General features: G+C 42.8%; 2 protein-coding genes across 2 annotated transcripts in view; one reads left to right on the forward strand and one right to left on the reverse strand.

Moving 5' to 3' along the window:
* Positions 1–6387, forward strand: part of pcsk2 (proprotein convertase subtilisin/kexin type 2) — an 84197-nt gene extending 77810 nt beyond the window's left edge. Inside the window, exon 12 of the mRNA XM_014154627.3 lies at positions 5184–6387. Within this exon, the coding sequence (XP_014010102.1) occupies positions 5184–5670 (487 nt within the window). The 3' untranslated portion in view covers positions 5671–6387. The remainder of the gene's footprint in view (positions 1–5183) is intronic.
* A 1183-nt stretch (positions 6388–7570) lies between these two features.
* Positions 7571–21607, reverse strand: LOC106576999 (filensin). Its single transcript, XM_014154628.3, has 8 exons — positions 21020–21607; positions 20282–20342; positions 19439–19534; positions 12097–12189; positions 11112–11225; positions 9839–10059; positions 9309–9400; positions 7571–8891 (listed from the first exon to the last, which is right to left on the reverse strand). The coding sequence occupies exons 1-8, from the start codon at positions 21388–21390 to the stop codon at positions 7963–7965; spliced, it is 1977 nt and encodes a 658-aa protein (XP_014010103.3). The 5' UTR covers positions 21391–21607; the 3' UTR covers positions 7571–7962.
* Between the last annotated feature and the right edge of the window lie 1295 nt (positions 21608–22902).

Here is a 22902-nt window from a genome sequence, read left to right on the forward strand (position 1 = left end):
GCGATAATGTGTTTCAGCCTGGGGCTGGAATGACGACATTCTGTTTTTTCCCGGGCTCTGAGAGCCTATGGAAGACGTGGGAAGTGTCACGTTAGAGCAGAGATCCTTAGTAAAAGATAGAGATGGAAAAGAAGTTCAAGAAATGGTCAGACAGGCCACTTCCTGTAAAGGAATCTCTCAGGTTTTGACCTGCCATTTGAGTTCTGTTATACTCACAGACACCATTCAAACAGTTTTAGAAACTTTAGGGTGTTTTCTAACCATATGTAATAAGTATATGCATATTCTAGTTACTGGGTAGGAGTGGTAACCAGATTAAATCGGGTATGTTTTTTATCCAGCCGTGTCAATACTGCCCCCTAGCCCTAACAGGGTCCCGACGCGGGGTAAGAAGGCAGGTACGCCGAGAACGATTCTTCTACTTCTTTCTGGTTTCGACACGCATCCATTCATGCTCACCTGGAGTCGAACAATGAGCAGTCATTTTCTGGTTCAAGCTAGTAGAGGGGTGCAGTGGTGGAAATTGATCATAGTCCAGGAAGATCCCATTATGATCCTCTTGGATGTTTTGATTGGAAGCATTTAAAGATGCCGATAGTCTCATAGAATCCTTATTCAGTTCAAGGCGCTTGGTCAAATGTTTTATTTTTTCATGAAGAGTAATAATCCTTTCTTTAGATGCCTCAAGTTCAATACATTTTCCCCGTGACAACTACGAACATGTCGCAGATTATACACTTAATAACACGCGAGTCCCCAGCAGATTCAAAGGAATTTTCACTGCTGAACGGCAACAATCAAAGGGAACAAACATTTCCCGGCTTCGCCATAATACCTGTCTCCTACCAGCGCTTCATTGTGCCTCGCACAACTATGTTGTTGTCGGTCTCTCCTTGAATGTGAAGAACGAGAGAGAAGCGCAGGGGGCCAGGTGATGCTAGGTCGGTTGTCAGTGGCAGGTCGCCGGCTGTTCCTTGCTACGCACCGGTCTGGCTGCGTGGTAGCGTTTGGTGTAGCCTCTCTCTCACAGCTGTGTCGGGTATGTCCCCAGTGTCTATACTCGTGGGGGACACAAAACATACAATTACAGCATGTCCTGGCCAACAATTGTAGTCACACTCACATGCTGGAAATAGTTCTATAGAGAGCGTTTTATGATTTGAGCTCTTGGTAGCCTGGATCGATTGTTGGTATCCAGGTACTAAAGCGTTCGGGTGAAAAAGTTGAATAAAGAAAGTGAAATGAGGAAAAAACTAAAAGTTGGTAAATGTGTTAAATGCAAGAGTTTGGATTAAACGGTTATTAAAAGTAAAAAACGAAAGGTTTGCAGGTAGCCAAGACGCAACAAACAGCACAGCAGCACAGAGACAACGAGGAAGTGTGACGTTGTTGTGATGAGGCGTGGGAAGAACTAGTGGTGGGGTTTATGACCATAGGGAGTCGTTATTCTCACACATTATCTGATGAGATTGCTGCACCTGCTGTTCAGGAAAATCATTTTGGCGACAAATTGATTTCTGCACACATTCATGAGCCCAGACACACACAGATCAACACATATGATGTACTTGTGCACACACATGCACAGACAGACACACACATACACACATTCCGCTTTTCAATGATAGATACTGTCATATCAGTGCAGAATACAATTTCCCTCCTTTCTCAGGATGTGATGTGATCCGGTGACAGGTTCACAGTTCGACTCATTAACTTTCCAGCTGGGCCACCTGGCTGAAATGCATTCTGGGTAATGGATCTACAGGATACAGTTACATCAAAGCATCTACATATTACATAGTGGCCTTAAATGAGTTCATACAACATTAACTTTCAATTAATTTGTATTTCTATTGTAAAGGTATACTGGAATACAAAACATGTATGAATCTACACATATAATGTATTTATTATTATCTATGATAACATCTATGAAAAACAGTTTTAAAGGTATTGTTGATAATCTATCATGAATTATCAGAAAACAAGAAAAGCTCTCAGCTAATTCACTGTTAAAACTCATTAATTGTTGGTCAGAGCCGTAACAGACTCCATCTGGTTTTCAATGAAACCACATGACAGTGTATTGTACTGAATCCCATTGACCCACTAAATTACTACTAATTTAACCACCTCACCATCAGACCTCAGCACACCTCTCTGCTCAGGATATTATTCTACCAATGTGCTTCCCAGAACATACCTCTCTCCTTCTTTCTCTCTGTGTGCTGTGCTAATCTGAGAGAGCTGTAATGGGCCAGAGATGTGGCCCCTGACTCTAATAATGCCATTAGGTCCACTTTACCCCCATCGTCCTCTCCTCAGCTCAGCTTCCCCATCTCTCTATCTACCCAGTGGTCCACCCCTGCCCGAGTGAGCTCTTAACACCCTCACCGCCTCACCACAAAGCAGGGAGTCAGCAGGGTTCCTGTGTGTGCCTCTGAACCAGAGAATAGCAACATAACATCCCTGCTCCTAAGGCTTTGGCTTGGGACCCTCAATCTGGACAAGGCAATCTCCCTGCACCAGCTCTCTGCCATGAGTTGAATAGGAAGGAAGATAATATAATTCTTAGATGGTCCAATATGACTTTGGGTTGCTATAGTGGTTCCTCCTTTAAAAGTTGCGTCATACTGCGGCACACCTTGCGTGCTGCCGCAGCATTCTGTGGCACGTCATTTAATTTTCAGCCATTTTTTCTGTTACTGCTAGTTTGACCACCAGAGGGCATCTTTGAGAAGCATTTGATAGTATTGCGTATTGGTATTACCAGAGAATTTAAAACCTTTTTTTGAAATAACATAGTATATGGGATTGATTTTAAGAAATTTGGCTTAATTAATTTGATTAATATTATGATGTTTCTATTCAGAGAAAAACAAAAAATGAAACCCTCAGGGTTTCTGTTAGGATGGAATGGAAAATATGGCACTGTACAATGTGAAGGTCGGGAGTAGGCTTCTAAATTGGATTCTAAATTGTTAGGATTCTAAATAGTTTTCTTTCATTAGACAACTTTGTTCCAATATTTCTTTAAATCAGTGATATTTATTCCTATAGTAATTTGTTATGGATCCATAACTAAATCAACATCTGTATTTTGAAAGAGTATTTTTTTAATAATTATTTTATTAACAAAATGTGCTTATTTGTTTATTAGGCTATTGTGCAGTCTACAATACATACTGTGGTAAACATGGGAAAGTAGCTAATTCCTTACATAAGGGAGAGCAGGCCATGTCTGTACTACAGAATGCGGGGCACGCGGGAGACCAGTGTTATTTCATAGTTGTGATGTCTTCACTATTATTCTACAATGTAGAAAATAGTAAAAATATAGAAAAATCCTGGAATGAGTAGGTGTGTCCAAACTTTTGACTGGTACTTACTTACAATTTGATTAATATTATGGTGTTTCTATTCCATAAAAAATGAAAAACCCTCTGGGTTTCCGTTAGGATGGAATAGAAATATGGCGCACTCATAAATTCAGTGTTGTCAGTTTGTAAATTCAGACCGTTTCGCTCTCGGAGCGCACACTGGACATTTGGGCCGAGGAGTAGGGTTGATTTGAGCGTTCTGGCCTTACAACGGCAGTCAAGCACCCAAGCTAACGTTGGCTAGCTTGCTAGCTACTGTAGGCCCTTGTTATCCTGGAGGGATGAACAGTGAAATGCTGTGGGAGTGATTGTGTAGTAGAGCCTGTTGCTTTGGGCAAGATGGAGAAAAAAACTGTTGAAAAGAGTGACATTTAGTTTATGTAAATGTTATTCTGTCCTTTTCTTGTTTAATAATCTAAGTCCATTTTGAAAAACATTAAGTAGGATGCAAGTTCAATATTTGAAAGGAAAATAAATCAGAAGTATTTTTTTAATCCTAAACATTACATAGCATAGTAAGAATAAATGGCATGAGCTTTCATGACATGACAAATTATTCTGAATTACATATCATGAAGATGACTGGCAGATTTCTTAAAAGGACCTAGATTGTTTATCCATCCATTTATTAATATCTGTTAGAACTACATGGTAGGCAATAGGAGACAGGCTCTGTCATAGTATTGTTCTTTCTATGGTGGTCCTAGTGCCTGTGGCTGGCCTCAGGGCGTCTCAATGGAGTTCTACTGTGCTACACACTTTCTCATTCTCCTCCATTCATTATTCAACACTAGTCATTAACATTTTCATAACAGTTCTTGCTTATTCAAAAAGGGCTAGAATATTAGGTGTATTTTTCAGCCGGTCTCTCTGGGCAAGGGTAATGGTGTTGTCGATGGTATTGCCTTGGGCACAAACAGTGATGTGTCCTTGAGACAATCATCCTCAAAGCATTTTGAAATGCACAAGTTATTTCAGGTACTAACTATAGTATTTAAGTTCATACAATTACATCAAAATTACATTAAAATGCTTTATTTTTATGTATCAAGTGAATCTCAATCTCTAATAAAGATCAAGTGAATCTCAATCTCTAATAAAGATGGCCAGCTAAGATAGTGGTAACAGGATGGTAAGATATTAGTCTAAGTCTAACCAAAAAGCCTGCACGCTTCGGTTTATTCTAATAATTTAATGGCAAAGAAAGCGTTGTTTCTGTCATTGTTGTGTTGCCGTGCGGGAGCAGGATTTGAGGCACCACCAGTGCTCTATCAGGGTCTACTGGGTCCATGCTAAGTAGGTCAGGTAATAGCAGGATATTTGAGGGCGGAGGCGTAGACAGAACTAGACAGACTGGGCTATGGTAAATACTCTGCACCCGCAGGCTAAATCTCAGATTGAATTAGATACAGGGACACCAGCTTTCTCAAGGAGCTGACCAGAATACTGATAATGTTACTATTTTTCTCTCTTTCTCCTCTCTCTTCCTTAATACAGCTTTATATTAGCCTCTTTCTTTGCTACCTCCATCTTCCTGTCTATTTCTTTCTGTCCTGTTTTTCCTTTCTCCATTTCCCTGTTTCTCTCATTCTCTGACCCTCCCTTTCCGAACTTTCGTCTTCTGTCTCCCTTTCACAAGTCTTGTTAATCCCTCTTTCCATCTCTCTTTCTGTTGCCCCTTATCGTTGTCCTACTTTTATCACTTTCTTATTTCCCTTTGGGTCTCTCTTGACTCTTCTTCTGCCTTCACCTTCCTAATTCTTCTCTCTCCTCTCTCCCCCCAACCCTCTCTCCCTGCAGTAAGATCCAGTCGGGTGACAAACTGATCCTGGCCATCTCCACTGACTCCTGCCAGGGGAAGGACAACTTTGTCCGCTACCTGGAGCATGTTCAGGCCGTGATCACTGTCAATGGCAGTCGCCGTGGGGACCTCAACATCAACATGACCTCCCCCATGGGCACCAAGTCCATCCTACTAAGCCGCCGGCCCCGGGACGACGATGCCAAGGTTGGCTTCGACAAGTGGCCCTTCATGACTACCCAAACCTGGGGAGAGGACCCCCGCGGGACCTGGGTCCTGGAGGTGGGCTTCCAGGGAAACGAGCCACAGAGGGGGGTCCTGAAGGAGTGGACCCTCATGCTGCACGGAACACAAAGTGCACCTTACATAGACCAGATAGTGCGTGACTACCAGTCCAAATTAGCCATGTCCAAAAAGGAGGAGTTGGAGGAAGAGCTGGACGAGGCGGTGGAAAGGAGCCTGAAGAGCCTGCTGAGTAAAAACTAGCTGACGTAGCTAACTAAACACCGTCTGGTCAGGTCAGCATGCCGGGCCACTCTCTCTCTCTCTATTTCTTTCTCTCACTCCCCCTCTCTCATCTCTCCTATCTTTCTCTCACTCCCCCTCTCTCATATCTTTCTCTCACTTTCCCTTTCTCTCACCAAATAACTTTCTCTCCTCTCCCCCTCTCTTGCCCTCTCTCACACTTTCTCTCCTCCCTCCCTTTCTCTCCTCTCTCTCATTGTCTTTCTCTCCTTCTCTCCCCTCCCACCCTTTTCTCTGCTTTTTGTTTTTCTGTGTTTATATTAGCCCTCCACTTTCGATAGATGTTTCTTGTAATCCGATTATGATAAAAGTGTAACCTTCAAATAATCTATTCTATAGAGAAAACTAAAAGATCCCATCTTGCTTTCTGTCTATGTTTTTTACACTTTACTAAAATGTATATAAACAGACTATATTCACTATATGGTGTTCTTGCTTTTCCCCGCCCCTCCATCTCTGGTAAAACAACTGTTGTACAGTTTGTGACTGTAAACGATTTTCTGTGTCATTCTTAAAGTTGAATATCTTGCAATCAGAGCAGTGATACTTCTTTCTGTTTATATTTTTGTGACAAGCAACTGTTTCTATATAAACAAGACAAGGAACGTGTGATTAATTTTGACGCCTGTGCACCTAAAAAAAGTATACTATAATAAATCTATTCAGCTGTTTGTTAAAGCACTTGAGTGATTTGCCTCACTCGGCAATGCACATTCAGGTAGCAGACATGTCTTCAGTCTCTTTTGTAATTTGAATAAGGATGAGAAATAAGACCAGCAGAGAGATAGAGGTCAGAACCTGCGCACGTGCCTCTGTATTCCAATTCCACTTTTTAAGGTAAGTCATTTTGCCTTACAATGGTCATTGCCAGTCAACTGAAGCCTATGCGGTAATGGGAAGCCCTTATCTGTTAACTTGAGAGCACAAAGCACAGGGACATTTAGATCACACACTGTGTAAAGAGACTATATAGTATAAAACACTATTAGCTTCTGTTTCTCTCCCCTTTTTGTCTTACTTTTGTTTCTCTGTCACACGCACACACACACACACACACACATGCTCTCTCTCGTTCTCTTTTTCTCTCTCTTGTCTGACCCTCTAAGGGAGAGTGGATTATGCAGAGTTCAGAGGTCGCTGTCTGCTCCTCCAGATCACCTCAATTAAACATTTATGTCTTTCCTTCAGTAGCTGCAGAGTTCAATGTAACACCTTTCACTCAGGGCTGGGTGACTCCCGATGTTTACTAAACACTACACTAGCTTACTTAGTGTAGTGTCCTCACTTTGGTGCAATTAATATTCCTCTAGTATCACACTAGTTTACTTAGTGTAGCGTCCTCACTTTGTTGCAATTAATATTCCTCTAGTATCTAAGTCAAACAGGGTGATCAGATAAAAACGAGGCATCCATCGCCTCTACCCTTCAATCATCTTTATAAAGTAGGTAAAGAGCGCTTAAACTGTATACAGTACATAGAAAGTACAAATATGAAACATCAGCTGTTATTATTCAAAGAATATAATATGAATCGTTTAATCTTTTTTGTAATTACATGAGATGATGAGAAGGACTGGGGGCGTTTGTTTGTAAAGCAACAGTGTGTCATAACAGCGGTCTTAACATTAAAACACAAAGACAGTAGAGCTTTGTGCTTTTGAAACTTGATCATTTTTTTATTATTAAAGCAGTTTTATACACAGCAAGACTGTGTTGAGGGCGGTCAATGGCATCCAATTGCACAAATTAAGTCTTGGGTGGAGGTTTGGGGCAAGGTTTGATTTGGAAGGGTGGCAAACATCCATGAGGGCAGTAGCATGTAATCCATTTTTTCACACATCAAAGTCATGTTTTTATTCACTTTATTTTTTTTTGGGGGGGGGGACGAGGGGGCTTGTGCTGTTGTTTCGATGTTGGTACTTTGAGTTTTCAGACAGTAAAGGCATAAGGTATTGGCGTAGGTAGAAACAACAACAGCAGCATTATGGAACCAGCTAACTCTTGCTGAACACAAAGCCAGAGAGCGTGAGTGGATGGAGGAGCAGTATCAGCAATGTGGAAGGAGTCTTTAGCAGTTTCCTATGTGAGGACTGGCTCTTCGCAGTTGGTCTCATTCACGGTTGAACAGTGTTTTTAGAATGTCTTTAGCAGAGTTTCATATTGGTCTCATTGTTTGTTCTTGCTGGCATAAGGTGAGGTGGAACTTGTGAGGAGCCTGTCCAGCTCTTTTGGTCAAGGTCAGTCTCCTCAGACTCAGTGCTTCTTCTTGCTTGTCTTCTCAATCATGGTCTCCACCACCATGGCCGTCTCCTCATAGCCCTTGGTCTTGCGGTCTTTGGAGAACTTTTCCACTGACTCCACCATCTCCACCTTCTCATAGCTCATGGAGTCAGGGGGCATGCTGCTAGCGCCACGGGGGGAGGGCATGGGAGGAAGGCCCCTGCGATGACTGTCATCTTTACCCCCCTTGGGTCCGGAGGGATTGCTGGGGAATTTGGGGTCTTTGGGGTCCGGACCTGGAGCTGGGACAGGGTTGGGCTGTGGGGGGGGAGTAGGATCTACGTCCCTAGATTTCCCCTTCCCACCACCTTTTCCGCCCTTATCGTCACCCTTGCCACCCTCTCCGTCGGAAGGTGGGGTGGGGATACAGGGGCAAGGGGGTGGCATGGGCTGTGGATGAGGGGGGTCAGGGGGGGGGGTGTATGGGCTGAAGGGGTCATAAGGGGAGACCATGCCGTCACAGATGGTGACAAAGACGTGTCCAGCGGAGGGGCTGGAGGTGTAGAAATGGGGGTGGGGGTAGCTGCCGTCTCCCGTCACCAGCACATAGCGCCCCTTAGTGTAGAAGTCAGCGATTGGCTCTGGCTTCTTGTACTTCCTCATGCGGTCTCTGACGATGTTACAGAGCGTGTCAAAGGCCTTGCTGATCTGAGCTCCGTCTGGGACGTCCTGTGGGGACACACCCGTGTACAGCAAACTCTGCTTCTCCCTATTCACCTCGTCCTCCTCCGCCGCCATCCCTTGCTTCTCATCCTCCATGTGTTCAGCTCCACTGACTCTTTCGTCCTGGCCACTGTCCATCACGTCTTTGGGACTGATCTCCTTCTTCTTCATGACCTTCTTAGCCAGGTTCTTCTGGCGAGGCTTGACACTGCTGATGTCCTGGATGGCTTGGGTGATGTCTGGCAGATAAACAAAATAAACATCTTATATGAGACAAAACACTCTTTAAACATTCTAAAAATATTATTGAAAGGGGAAAGGACTTCCGCGGGACCTGGATCATCCTAACCTGGATCATGAATAGAACCTTTATATAAGACAAAACACACTTTAAAAATTCAAAACACATTATCGAAGGAGGAGAGGACTCCTGCGGAACCTGGATCATCCTAACCATGATCACCATTATCCATGTATAGACCTCAGGAGGATCCATTGTTTGTTGTTTTAAGTGGGTGGGAATCACATCACTGTGTAGCTGTATTCATTAGGGCTCTAGCTAGTGTGGTTATAGCCTATGATGACGATGGGTTGTTACGTGTCTGCTCTGTATGTATGGAGACTATCAGTGTGAAGAAGCTGTGGCATGTCCTCACCTCTGCCCCTGCTCGACACGGTGGGTGTATGGGTAAAGCGGTAATTGGTGGTGAACAAGGTAATGGGAGTCCCAATTATCGCTGAATTCAACCTGTGGAAGAGAATGAGGAAGAAACATCAGTTAGGTCACCACCACAGAAGCAGCATGTGATAGTGTATTTGTATGTGTTAGTACTAAACATTATATTAGTAATTCTAAGAGGTAAATTCCTTTGTCCTTTTTCTAATTACTTTCCCATTTTTGTATTGTGAGGCTGTAAAGAAAATATGTATTGATAAAGTAAACAAAAAAAGATTAGGCCATATTAAAGGGGATTAAATATTACATAAAAAATAAATAACCCTCCTGAAGAGATATTCAACCATGATTGAACAAATCTGAGGTGGAAAACACACAAATATAATATCCAACACTGCCACCATGTGACTGAAATATTCTACTACAAGATTTCGCAGAGTCAACACATTGAAGTGCTTCCTATATCCAGTAGCAGGACACTGGTCACTGTGTGTTGTGGTTAGTAATTACCTGTTGTCCTCATTCTCAATGATCCTCTTGTACCTCTCCAGCTCATTCTCCAGGGAGATCTGGTACATGGCCAGGTGGCGGCACTCGTTGGTGTATTTCTCCAGGGACCTCTCGGCCTCCTCAATGTCCTTTCTCAGAGACTCAATTTGCTCGTTGTACAGCTGGATCTCATCGTCATAGCTCTCCTGGGTGCTCTTGATGGAATTCTCCAACACTGACGTCTGACACAGAGAGAGAGATAAATCGGATTATCATTTCAATATAGATGTGGGAAACATTTTATCATATGGTATGCTACTGTACACTGCTTATAAAAAATTACAAAAACAGAATATAAAAAACCAAAAACCATCAAGAATAGATGTCATATAGAAAAGTTCAACTTAATTTTTTGCCCATCTGATTATTTAAGCGATCGTTGTCATTCCTGCTTAGTCATCGAACTATGCTAACATGCCAGCTGTCTGACTATAAAAAGACAGAATAAATCAGAACATCATGACTACTGTACTCTCTGACGATGTTGTGGTGACAACTGTAGTACTACACAGGTGTTCAACCCACATACGTATTCAACCTTCATGGCAACCTGTCTCCGATTGAAAATTGAGCTTTTAGAGTTTTTAGAGAAATAAATGATAATTATTTCATTCAGATATTCAGATTTCTTGCAATTATAGTCACACAATTTAAAAAAGTCTGAGTTATAGAATGCCATTTGAAAACGTTTTGCTAGGAAACACAAACAGTCATGAGGTACAGGCTACAGAAAATGAACAAAGTGAAAAGCATCATTTGGGAAGAAAGCAGAGGTAGGGACAAAACAAAACTAAAATGAAGGGATGCTCATTTAAGAAATTATTCAATAGATTCACAACTTTTGGAGAAAATACACATGGACATTTGGATCAGTTTGAGGTAGACATTGAGAGTTGTTTATTTGTCCTATGTCTTTTAGTTTTTACTAGTATTTTTTCTAAGAGAGAGACCTGTATTTTCCTGCTTCTCTGTTGCTTGTATCATCTTTACTCACTAATCTAAAGGTGATGACTGGCACCTACTGGTGCCCCTGTGCAACTACAACCAATTTATGTACTGTCCTCCATGGGTACATGTAAATTGTCTACCTCAAGTCAAGTGGCTACCTCATCTCCCTTCCTCACTAATATGCATAGGGAGTAGGGCCTAGGGGTTGATTTGGAATGTGACACTTTCAAACACTTGAGCGTGAGATGTTTGCTAAGTTATCACAGTAATGGAGACAGGAACCTACCTCGGTCTGCAGATGCAGCTTCTGTGCCTGGAGCTGGCAGAGGGCGCTCTTGTACTCCTCCAGCTGGCTTTGCAGGGCTGGAACTCTCCTCTGGGCCAGCTGCTTGTCTTGCTCCTTCACACAGAAACAGTTATAATACACAATGATCACACAGAGACAAGACAGGCCAGTTATAACACATAGCGATCACACAAAAGGACCACAGGCCAGTTATAGCACATAGAGATCACACAAAGGGACCACAGGCCAGTTATAACACATAGAGATCACACAAAGGGACCACAGGCCAGTTATAACACATAGAGATCACACAAAGGGACCACAGGCCAGTTATAACACATAGAGATCACACAAAGGGACCACAGGCCAGTTATAACACATAGAGATCACACAAAGGGACCACAGACCAGTTATAATACACACTGAACAAGTAGAATTGAACAACAACTCAACTAGAATTGAGTTGCAATTGTCTCTAGGCTTAAAAATACATCTTTAAGCTGTCTCCTCCCCTTCATCTACACTGATTGAAGTGGATTTAACAAGTGACATCAATAAGGGATCATAGCTTTCACCTAGATTCACCTGGTCAGTCTGTCATGGAAAGAGCATGTTTTGTATACTCGGTGTACATTAGATTACAGTGCTTTACTTGCAACTTCATAGACAGACAAGCAAACAGCTTACAGACTGACAGCATCAACATACTTTCTATAAAGGGACAACATGACACACAGAGCTGGGATTAACTGTCATAATAATAAACAGAAGCTTATTATAAAAGGCAGTCAGACTTCACTGAAATGTCAGTACACGTTAACACATTGGAACAAATCACAACACATTTTCCAGTCAAAGACACAAAGTTCAGCTCACATAGCTGATTCCACTGGTGGTCCTTACGGCTCTATTTTTATCTGGTCTGACACCCCTGGTCTGACTCAGCTGGTTCCCCTGGACACAGAAAGATGCCTGGTGACCTTACCTCAGAGATGCCCACGGCCACGTTGGGCCCCAGGATTATTGTCTGGTTGATCTGGTGCAGGATGTTCACGTAGGTCTGGATCTCTGCCAGGTTCTACAGGGAGGGGGCGGGAGGGGGATAAAGGAGATGAGGGGGGGAGAGGGGATTAATTTGACATTATATTTTACTTGAAATGATCTTGTATACATACTGCTGCTGTATCAAATGAAAAATAAACGTTGCCTTTAAAACACAAACATTGCATTTAAGACGTTCTCCAAGACAATATTAGATCCTGGACTATAAAAAATAAAGGGAACTGTCATACAGGGTGGGTGTATTTAATATATTTGGGATTAGAGTACAGTACACAACGTCTATGTACTCTAATCCTAACTTTATGAAATATACCCACCCTGTATGTCATCCCTTTATTTTCCTCAGTATTATGTGTGCACTGTGTATTTGGAATCCAGGGTCTGTACAGTACACAATATCCATAACCAACTCAGTGGCCATGTGGTTAGGGTCCGCCCTGATATTGAAAAGTTAGGAGCAGGGCCGGTCCTTGCCATTCTGCCGCCCTAGGTGAGACCAAAAAAAGTCACCCCTACTATACTCGAATAGTGTATTGTACGTATTTTCCTGATGTTGAAATCAGGCAAATTTTGGGTTCTGAATGAAAGTTGAAAATAAGTAATTTATAGACATCTATGTTTGGGCAAAATCAAGGTTGGTCCAGACCTGACAAAATCTGAACCAAACATACACATCTATGATTGGTTCAGATTTGGTCCGCATCAAAAACCAATGTCCGTGGATGTGGAAATCAAGGCCTGTCAAGACTGCACCAAAAAAAGACGTCCAAAAGGCATTGGCGTCGGTACGTGCTTACTGAGCTGTACCCTACAGGGTTGCCTGAAATTGCATTTTATGAATGCCCATCAATGTGGTAAGCCTACCATTTGTTAAACGGCCCCAAAAAACATCCAAGACGTCGGCTCATGCTTACAGCATTCTGCAGCGATACGCCATCCTATGTAGTTTGCACTTAGCGGACTATAATTTGTTTTTCAACAGGACAATGACCTAACACACCTCCAGGCTGTTTAAGGGCTATTTGACCAAGAAGGAGAGTGATGGAGAGCTGCATCAGATGATCTGGCCTCCACAATCACCCGACCTAAACCCAATTGAGATAGGTTTGGGATGAGTTGGACCGCAGAGTGAAGGAAAAGCAGCCAACAAGTGTGTGAACTCCTTCAAGACTGTTGTAAAAACATTCCAGGTGAAGCTGGTTGAGAGAATGCCAAGAGTGTGCAAAGCTGTCATCAAGGCAAATGGTTGCTACTTTGAAGAATCTAAAATATGAATCATATTTTGATTTGTTTAACACTTTTTTGTTATTAGATGATTCCATATGTTTTATTTCATAGTTTCAACAATGTAGAAAATAGTAAAACTAAAGACAAACCCTGGAATGAGTAGGTGTATCCAAACTTTTGACTGGTACTGTATGTTAGATTATATTTCTGACAGAACGTTGGTGGACGCCGCAGCGCTACGTCTCTAGAACAGCACACTGGAGAGGCACGCTGGGAATGGATAAGCAAAATATTTTTGCCCCTGCCTTTGATAAAGTGGGCACTGCTTATCACAGGTTAGCATCAATGCTCACCTAAAAAGCCCATATGCCACTGGATGAGAGAAATTGAAATTGTTTTTGAACAGAATTTTGTAAGGCTTTATTTGTACTTGTTGGAGGTGCGTCTTGGTCAGTTTAGCTCAGAAAATGCCGCCCTCGTCAATCTGCCGCCATAAGTGGCCGCCTAATCCTGCCTGATGGAGGGCTGGCCATGGTTGGGAGTTCAATCCCTGGCCAAGTAATACCAAAGACTGTAAACATGGAACCACTCAGCATTAAGTAGCTAATATAGATTGGGGGTAAGGCCCTGTGATAGGCTAGCGTTCCCTGTCCAGGGGGTGTACAACATCAAGCTGCCTCACACTACAGAAACAGGAGACAGGCTCCTGCTCCTATGAGCTGTTCCAAGCTAAGGCTTGTGCAAGGCAACTTACTTCCCAGCTACCATTTTTGAAATCTGAAACTAATTCTAGTAAATCAGGGGGATTTACATTAACATAATTTAGCAGACGACTTACAGTAGTGAGTGCATACATTTTCATACTGGTCCCCTGTGGGAATCAAATCTACAACCAAAACAAATCACATTTTATTGGTCACATACACATGGTTAGCAGATGTTAATGCAAGTGTAGTGAAATGCTTGTGCTTCTAGTTCTGACCATGCAGTGATATCTAACAAGTAATCTAACAATTTCACAACAACTACCTTATTCACACAAGTGTAAAGGAATGAAGAAGAATATGTACATATGGATGAGCGATGGCCGAACGGCATAGGCAAGATACAGTAGATGGTATAGAGTACAGTATATACATATGAGATGAGTAATGTAGGGTATGTAAACATTATATAAAGTGGCATTGTTTAAAGTGATTAGTGATACATTTATTACATCCAATTTTTTATTATTAAAGTGGCTAGAGATTTGAGTCAGTATGTTGGCAGCAGCCACTCAATGTGTTAGTGATGGCTGTTTAACAGTCTCTCGGTCCCAGCTTTGATGCACCTGTACTGACCTCGCCTTCTGGATGGTAGCGGGGTGAACAGGCAGTGGCTTGGGTGGTTGTTGTCCTTGATGATTTTTGTTGGCCTTTCTGTGACATCGGGTGGTGTAGGTGTCTTGGAGGGCAGGTAGTTTGCCCCCGGTGATGCGTTGTGCAGACCTCACTACCCTCTGGAGAGCCTTGCGGTTGTGGGCGGAGCAGTTGCCGTACCAGGTGGTGATACAGCCCGACGGGATGCTTTCGATTGTGCATCTGTAAAGGTTTGTGAGTGTTTTTGGTGACAAGCCAAATTTCTTTAGCCTCCTGAGGTTGAAGAGGCGCTGCTGCGCCTTCTTCACCACGCTGTCTGTGTGGGTGGACCATTTCAGTTTGTCCATGATGTGTACGCCGAGGAACTTAAATCTTTCCACCTTCTCCACTACTGTCCCGTCGATATGGATAGGGGGGTGCTCCCTCTGCTGCTCCCTCTCCTTTGTTTTGTTAACGTTGAGTGTGAGGTTGTTTTCCTGACACCACACTCCGAGGGCCCTCACCTCCTCCCTGTAGGCCGTCTCGCTGTTGTTGGTAATCAAGCCTACCACTGTAGTGTCGTCTGCAAACTTGATGATTGAGTTGGAGGCGTGCATGGCCACGCAGTCATGGTTGAACAGGGAGTACAGGAGAGGGCTGAGAACGCACCCTTGTGTTGGGGGCCCCAGTGTTGAGGATTAGCGGGGTGGAGATGTTGTTTCCTACCCTCACTGGGGGCCCCAGTGTTGAGGATTAGCGGGGTGGAGATGTTGTTTCCTACCCTCACCACATGGGGGCGGTACGTCAGAAAGTCCAGGACCTAGTTGCACAGGGCGGGGTCGAGACCCAGGGTCTCGAGCTTAATGATGAGTTTGAAGGGTACTATGGTGTTAAATGCTGAGCTGTTGTCGATGAACAGCATTCTTACATAGGTATTCCTCTTGTCGAGATGGGTTAGGGCAGTGTGCAGTGTGATTACGATTGCGTCGTCTGTGGACCTATTTGGGTGTTAAGCAAATTGGACTGGGTCTAGGGTGTCAGGTAGGGTGGAGGTGATATGATCCTTGACTAGTCTCTCAAAGCACTTCATGATGACGGAAGTGAGTGCTACGTGGCGATAGTCGTTTAGCTCAGTTACCTTAGCTTTCTTGGGAACAGGAACAATGGTGGCCCTCTTGAAGCATGTGGGAACAGCAGACTGGGATAGTTATTGATTGAATATGTCCCAGCCAGCTGGTCTGCGCATGCTCTGAGGATGCGGCTAGGGATGCCGTCTGGGCAGGCAGCCTTGCGAGGGTTAACACGTTTAAATGTTTTACTCACGTTGGCTGCGGTGAAGGAGAGTCCGCAGGTTTTGGTAGCGGGCCGTGTTGGTGGCACTGTATTGTCCTCAAAGCGAGAGAAGAAGGTGTTTCATTTGTCTGGGAGCAAGACATCGGAGTCCGCGACGGGGCTGGTTTTCTTTTTGTAGTCTGTGATTGACTGTAGACCCTGCCACATTCCTCTAGTGTCTGAGCCGTTGGCATTGCAAGCGCCATGCTCTACCAACTGAGCCACACAGGATCAGTTATTTGTGTCAGAAGGGCATGGGCCGGAATCAAACCCACGCAGACACTGTAGACCTATATGTGGGCGTGGAAGGCAGCAGCCCTAACCGCTAGACCACCCCAGGCCACTATTGAACTAAATGTTGACAGTTCAATCGTAACCTTAATTTACACATGACATTTGTATGTCGTAGCCTAGTGGAGACCAATATCTAGCTTGTGTCATTAAGCTATATAAAACAATGGTTGTTAATGTGTATGGCTGCATTTCAGATAAATGTTTGTACATTTGAATGTTGCAGTAATAGGACCTAGGCCTAGCGTTTGAGTGAGCGAGAGAGAATCTTATTCTGAAAGCAAGTCCTGATCCCAAGAACTGCTCATTTTCAGAGAATCACAAGGCTCATTTGAATTTCCTGATGCATCAGGAAAATGATCTGTGACAAACGAGTGATCAAGTTAAGATCCGACATCTGTAACCTACTTCAACAAGGTACTTCCATTAGAAAAAGGTTGAGCAAAATGTGGTACAGTATGTGGCTAAAGAGGCAGTTGCAATATTGTCTGTTTACAAGGGGCTGTTAATGACCTAGCCAATACCAGCAGCTCTGTAGCCTCTGTAAATGAGGGCAGTGGTGTGAAGAGTTTGGTAGACCACTGGGCTCATCATTACAGCCTTTAAATGTGTCTAATTGTTTGACTCTCTGATGTGTTCTGCCTGACTTGCATCAGTATAGGCCTAACCTGATGAAGAATTTAAGAGTAAATATGTGTGCAATTACACATTTAATAGCCTCGTTAAGTATGTTGCCTAAGCAAATAAAATGTGTTTGCCGGGTAAACACCAACGCACTGAGGTGGGTTGTTAAATTCACTAGTCATTGATTTAGTTTCAGTATTTATTGATTGGATTGATACGGTCCATCTGGCGGATGTAAACAAAGCATTACGGATGTTAAAAAAAATATATATATATATATATAAATATACAGATGTGGTATCTTAATTTGATCACAGAAAAATCCAATAATCCTTGTGATTTATCTAAATTCACTGAAAACCTCCAGTTCTCATTCTCTCTTGCTGTCTCAAACGCTAAAGCACCAGTCAGAATAAAAATCCTACTACTGTAGATCCTACTACTGCCACATTCAAATGTAAAAATGTTTACCTGAAATGCCAGCCTGGTTTCATAGACTAGACATAACATAGTAAATGTAAACACGACACTTAAATTAGTATGACACAGTATGTTATGTTTGGTATGGTTACATATGACAGAAGGTTACTTAAGGCAAAAACAAAAGTAAGGTTGTTGGTCGGGGTGGAGAGGTGGCGAACATCTAGCATCCCAAAGGTTGCATGTTTGAATCTCATCATGGACAACTTTAGCCAATTTGTAACTACTTACTACTTTTTTGCTACTTTGCATCTACTTAGCATGTTAGCTAACCCTTCCCCTAACCTTTTAACCTAACTCCTAACCTTAACCCTAATCTTAAACCCTAACCCCTAGCCTAGCTAACATTAGGCTACAACTAGCAATGCAAATGGCTCTGAGAAACAAATAATATTACTACACAGATCATACACTTAAGGTTAGCTAGCGAGCCAGCCAGCTAACGTTAGATAGCTAGCCAACACTGCACTTTAACTTTAAATTAAAATTACTTTGACAAAATTAGAAACGTGTAAAATCTGAAAATGTAGCTAGCTAGACTCTCTTACCCGTATAAATTGATGGACGCTTCTCCCTCTCTGTCATGGATGCCATGGTTGCCCTTAGTTTGAAGATGTAATCCGGAAACAGGTGTTTTATACAACAGCCTTCTGTGTGTTCTCTTTTTGACTCTGTCTGCATATTTGCAATCAAACACCAGAATTTCCTCCATCTCCTTAGCTATCATACTCTAATTCCACTGATTTCAAAACTCGGTCCTCCAGAAAGTGGAGAGCAACCCTTGTGCAGTTCTACTATGTGATATCTTTAAAAAAAGATGGGTTGGAAAGGATTACCTACACATACTGACAGCTCATGTAACAGCTCATGTTATAGACAGAAGCCTGCTACACGGCAGACCAATCCGAACTCATCTCTCGGAATGTCCAGCCCGCTCATTGTCTCAGTTGACTTTTTCCGTGGCCAAACCAACTAGGCTCATCATGTAACAATTTTATTCGTATTTACAGATATTTTATTCGTATTTACAGCATACAAGTTTGTTATTAAGGCACATAAAAGTTCACGTTCCAGAAGGCTCTCCTGTGAAGTTGTGACGTGCGAAATATGCCCTAGTTTCCTGAAACTAGTCACATATTTTGACAGGGAGGCTAAAATGTTTAATTTGGCTCTATACACCAGCATTTTGGATTTTTACTTTGTGATAAAGTCACAGAGGGATAAATATCATAACCCCCCAAAATGCTAACCTCCCCTGTTATTGGTAATGGTGAGAGGCTAGCATGGTTTTGCAGAATGGTCTTTGTACCTCTGTAACTTTCTCACTCATCATTATTCACAATTCATTCATGATTATCTGAAATCATGTTAGCATCCACATGAATGTAGAAGTGTTCAGAAACATATTCTATTCTTATTTACAATAAAAGTGAGTCCAAAATTACACAATACACTATTTACCATTCCTTTATATTTGGCACAACATAATCCAAAACCCAAACCAAATCTAACTGCGAATGCATCCAACAAGTTTGTAGAGTCGCAAGCTTGATGTAGTCATTACGTGCTAGGATTATGGGACCAAATACTACACTTTTGACTACTTTAATACACTATAAGTGAATTTGTCCAAATAGTTATGACACCTTCAAATGGGGGGACTAGATACACCTAATAGCCTACTGTAGCCTACTGTAGCCTATGAAAACAAATATTTTTCATAATCAAATCCTTTTGCTGCAGGATTATGTTACTCCTATTGCGAGACTGGTCAATTTAAGTTCCTACATCTGCAGGTTGAAAGGCACACAAATACTGTACCGGTTTCCTTTGCAATAAGTCTTTTTTTTATGATTAGTACACTCCACTGACCTAAAATACTTCCCCCAGGGCCAATTGTATGATTGTACAATATAAAAGGCAGAATAAGTTTGTAATAGATTGCAGATGATGTGTAGGTTGTATACCTCTTACCTTCCTGTGTCTGTCTTTGGTGGAGTTGATGTCGTCCTGAAGGAACTGGGACTGGATCTGAAACTCCAGGTTCCTCAACAGGGCATAGTCAGCCTCCTAGGAGAGGAGAGCAGAGGAGAAAAGGACAAGTGGAGAGGAGAGGAAAATAAAAGAGGGAAGAGAAAATAAAAGAAGCGAAGAAGATGGGAGCAAAAGAGACGAGAGAGAGAGAGGCAAGTCGATAGGTAGATATCCACTCCTCATAAAGCCTCACACAGTATTATACTGCGGTTATTATTCATCTGAACACCACACAAAGCCTTTTCTTCACTAGTACATTCCTCCATTATGTCTAAAGCCTCTGATATCACTAACCCAGAAAGACAGCGATATGATAAGACATTTTAATTCAGTTCCATCAGCTCACTGTATTGTCCTGACCTCATAAGCTTTGTCTCTCAGCCCCAAAGTCCTATCAGGATTGCAGTTACACAATATAATTATGATTCTACCACTCTGGACAAAGCTTGTAGATTATTAACCAGACAGATTATATATTACATATTTTCTGTTGTTCCACATTGCAAAGCCCCTTTCATGCAAAGTGCTTATGCAGAAAACTTTGCTCATAAATTGTGTTTTATGGTTAGGGCGCTAATAATGCAGCATGACAGTTTAGCATGTGTATTACAGTTTAACATAGTAGGCGGTTTCCCGCAAACAGATTAGGCTTAGTCCTGGACTAAAAAGCAAGCCCAATGGAGAATGTCCATCAAATTATTTTTTGTCCGGGACTAAGTTTCATTTCGGGTTTTTTTACATTAAATTAAATGGGGGAAATTGTCATAGGACTCACACACATACCTTGTTGAGTTGTTCCAATGTACCCCGCAGCTGTTCTTGATACTCACATTCATTTCTGTATCTTTGGAGTACAAAAACAGTCACAAAACATAAATTCAAGAATTATGTGTGGACTACCTTGTATTGCTCTGTCATTTACATGAGTTTGTGTATTGAGCACATTGAGAGGATCAACTTTTCTCTATTGGGCTTTTCTGACTTTACAATGTCTGTAAAACAACACATTTCACTGCACCTATCTGTGTGAGAATAAAACACAATTTTTTTCGTTTTTATTAACTATTCATTTTCCTTATTCAACCTGACTCCCCTTGAGAACACTTGAAAGGGATGTTTGTTATCTTTTTCAGCACACAACCACTTGTGCAGCATTCCTCTTAGTACTGTCTTGGCGTTAGAAGGTAAAAATCCATGACACTTACCATGACTGAACTCACAGCACCTGCCATTTCCATGTCAATAAACCCCTTTATTGAAGACAGACTTTCAACAGGTGGACAATGTATCACAGTCAGATTATCGGGGAAAACGAAGCCTTCACCAGCATACAAACAGTTTACTCTGCATCTGGTCTTGAGAAGGGCACCTCACCCCTGCACTGCTTACTCACAGCCGGTGGCCCATCCACACTTTCCTTCTCTCTGACCCACACATCAGTTTTAAAAAACACACTAGTCCTACTAACGCACGCACACAAATACACGCACGCACACCTTCAAACTCACGGACATCACTTACTTGTTGGTGAACTCGTCCAGCATGCGGCATGAGTCCTTCAGCTCTCGCTCAAGCTTGGCACGGTCAGCGGAGAGCTCGCGGATGCGCTGCTGGTTCAGGCCGATCTGTTCGGTAAAGGCCTCCTCGAGCCCACTAGCCTCCTCCATCCGCTGCAGCGTCTCTAGCTGCTTCCGGAACACAGCATTGCGCTGCTCCAGCACGCGTGCCCGGTTGATGTAGCGGGCGAAACGGTTGTTGAGTTCTTGCAGGCTCTCCCAGCCCTGGATGGCCGAGGCGCCCGCCGACGCGTCAGGGCCATAGGGCTCCTCGAAGACATCGGAGCGTTCATACTTCTCCTTGCGCACCTCGTGCTTGTAACTGGTCTGGTGCATGGTGGTGGTTGTCGCTCTCCCGCTGTCTCGGTTGGTGTTATCCCCGGAGTGCGTTCTCCCCTTTAGCACCTTTAGTGTGTGAAAACTCGGGTGCTCACCCTTGGCTGTCTCATGCTAGACTAAAGACTGCCCGGCCCCTGCCGGCTGCGAAATAGACCCCCACAAATCTCCTGCTGGCCTGATCCCACGCAAGCCGCGCTCATAGGGCCTTCCAGAGTTTGTTAGCCTTTGTGGCTGACATTACAAAAGCTCTGCCAATGATGATCGAGCAAAAAGACAAAAACAAACGGCAGACAGGCGAGGGGGAATATTGCTGTGTCAAATGGACCATTATGAGAAGCCTCATTGTTTCCAATGAACTGTTTTTCTAGATCTCGGTTTGATTTATAGGGAATTTTGGACTATGGCCTAGGTTTAACACATGACCAAGTGGAAATAGCATGCTGTGCAGGTTTTTGCTACAGGCTATAGACAATTACTAATGTGCCAAAAGTACTCTAGTAACCCCTAAAGCAGATTTGAGCTATTTTGTTCTCCTACTGGTTATTATACAAACTGTTACAAATTGGCAAGCCCTGTCACATCCTTCATCACACAAGTGAATTGAATATTCATAGATGTCCGCAAACATTAAATTATTACACACAATAACCCACAGAAAGCATTGGCCAAGATCCAGCTCAAATAATGAAATTGGTCAGTCATACATTATTCAAAATCTTCCAATTGCACAAAGATTATACGAAATTACAATCCCACTGATGGGAGTCACAACAATTGACTGACTGTCCCAGGGGTAAAAAAATACATTTTTATCAACTGCATGAGAAAAATACATATGGAACCAAAGGGTTTGGTCTTATGGATACTGCAGACGATCTTGGAATGTTTGGTTTAGCTCTCAACTTGTCTACTGAATATTCTGAATGTATTGACTGTACACAAATCGACAGCCTGCTTCTTTTTCATGTAAGGGGATTGGTGTTACTGTAAAATGTGTATTCCTCTGTGGAATTAGCAAATTCAAGGCCAGGAGCAGCCACAGTAACACTAGTATCTGTACAAATGAGCTTTTGTTGCATCCACCCTCACCTCACAACAACACACCAAAAGCCAAAGGAGCTCTCTCTCTCTCGCCTAAGTTTATATGAGGATGGTGTTGCTGCTCCTTTTGAGGAAAGCTCTCAACCTGAAATACCTCAGAAATTCAGTGAATGTTTACATAAATTGTAAAAATGTCAAATAGAACCCAGACGACAGCTTTTTTCAGGGAGTCTCTCTGGACACTGATAATGCTTGTGCCTCAAGCAATGCTATTTAAGCTGTGTCTGGTGGGTGGTGTGTGTGTGTGTGTGCATGTGTGACCTCACTTCACATTGCAGCAGACCAGTGTTGGTTGAGTAGCACAGGTTGAGTGCATAAATGACTCATCTTGTTCCAGGGCGATAGCCGTGCTCTGCTATGTACGTTTACATGACTTCATGACCTCAAGATCTAACCCAGCTGTGTCAG

This window comes from Salmo salar, chromosome 18, assembly GCF_965601325.2.
Source record: "Salmo salar chromosome 18, fSalSal1, whole genome shotgun sequence".
NCBI classification, from domain to species: Eukaryota; Metazoa; Chordata; class Actinopteri; order Salmoniformes; family Salmonidae; genus Salmo; species Salmo salar.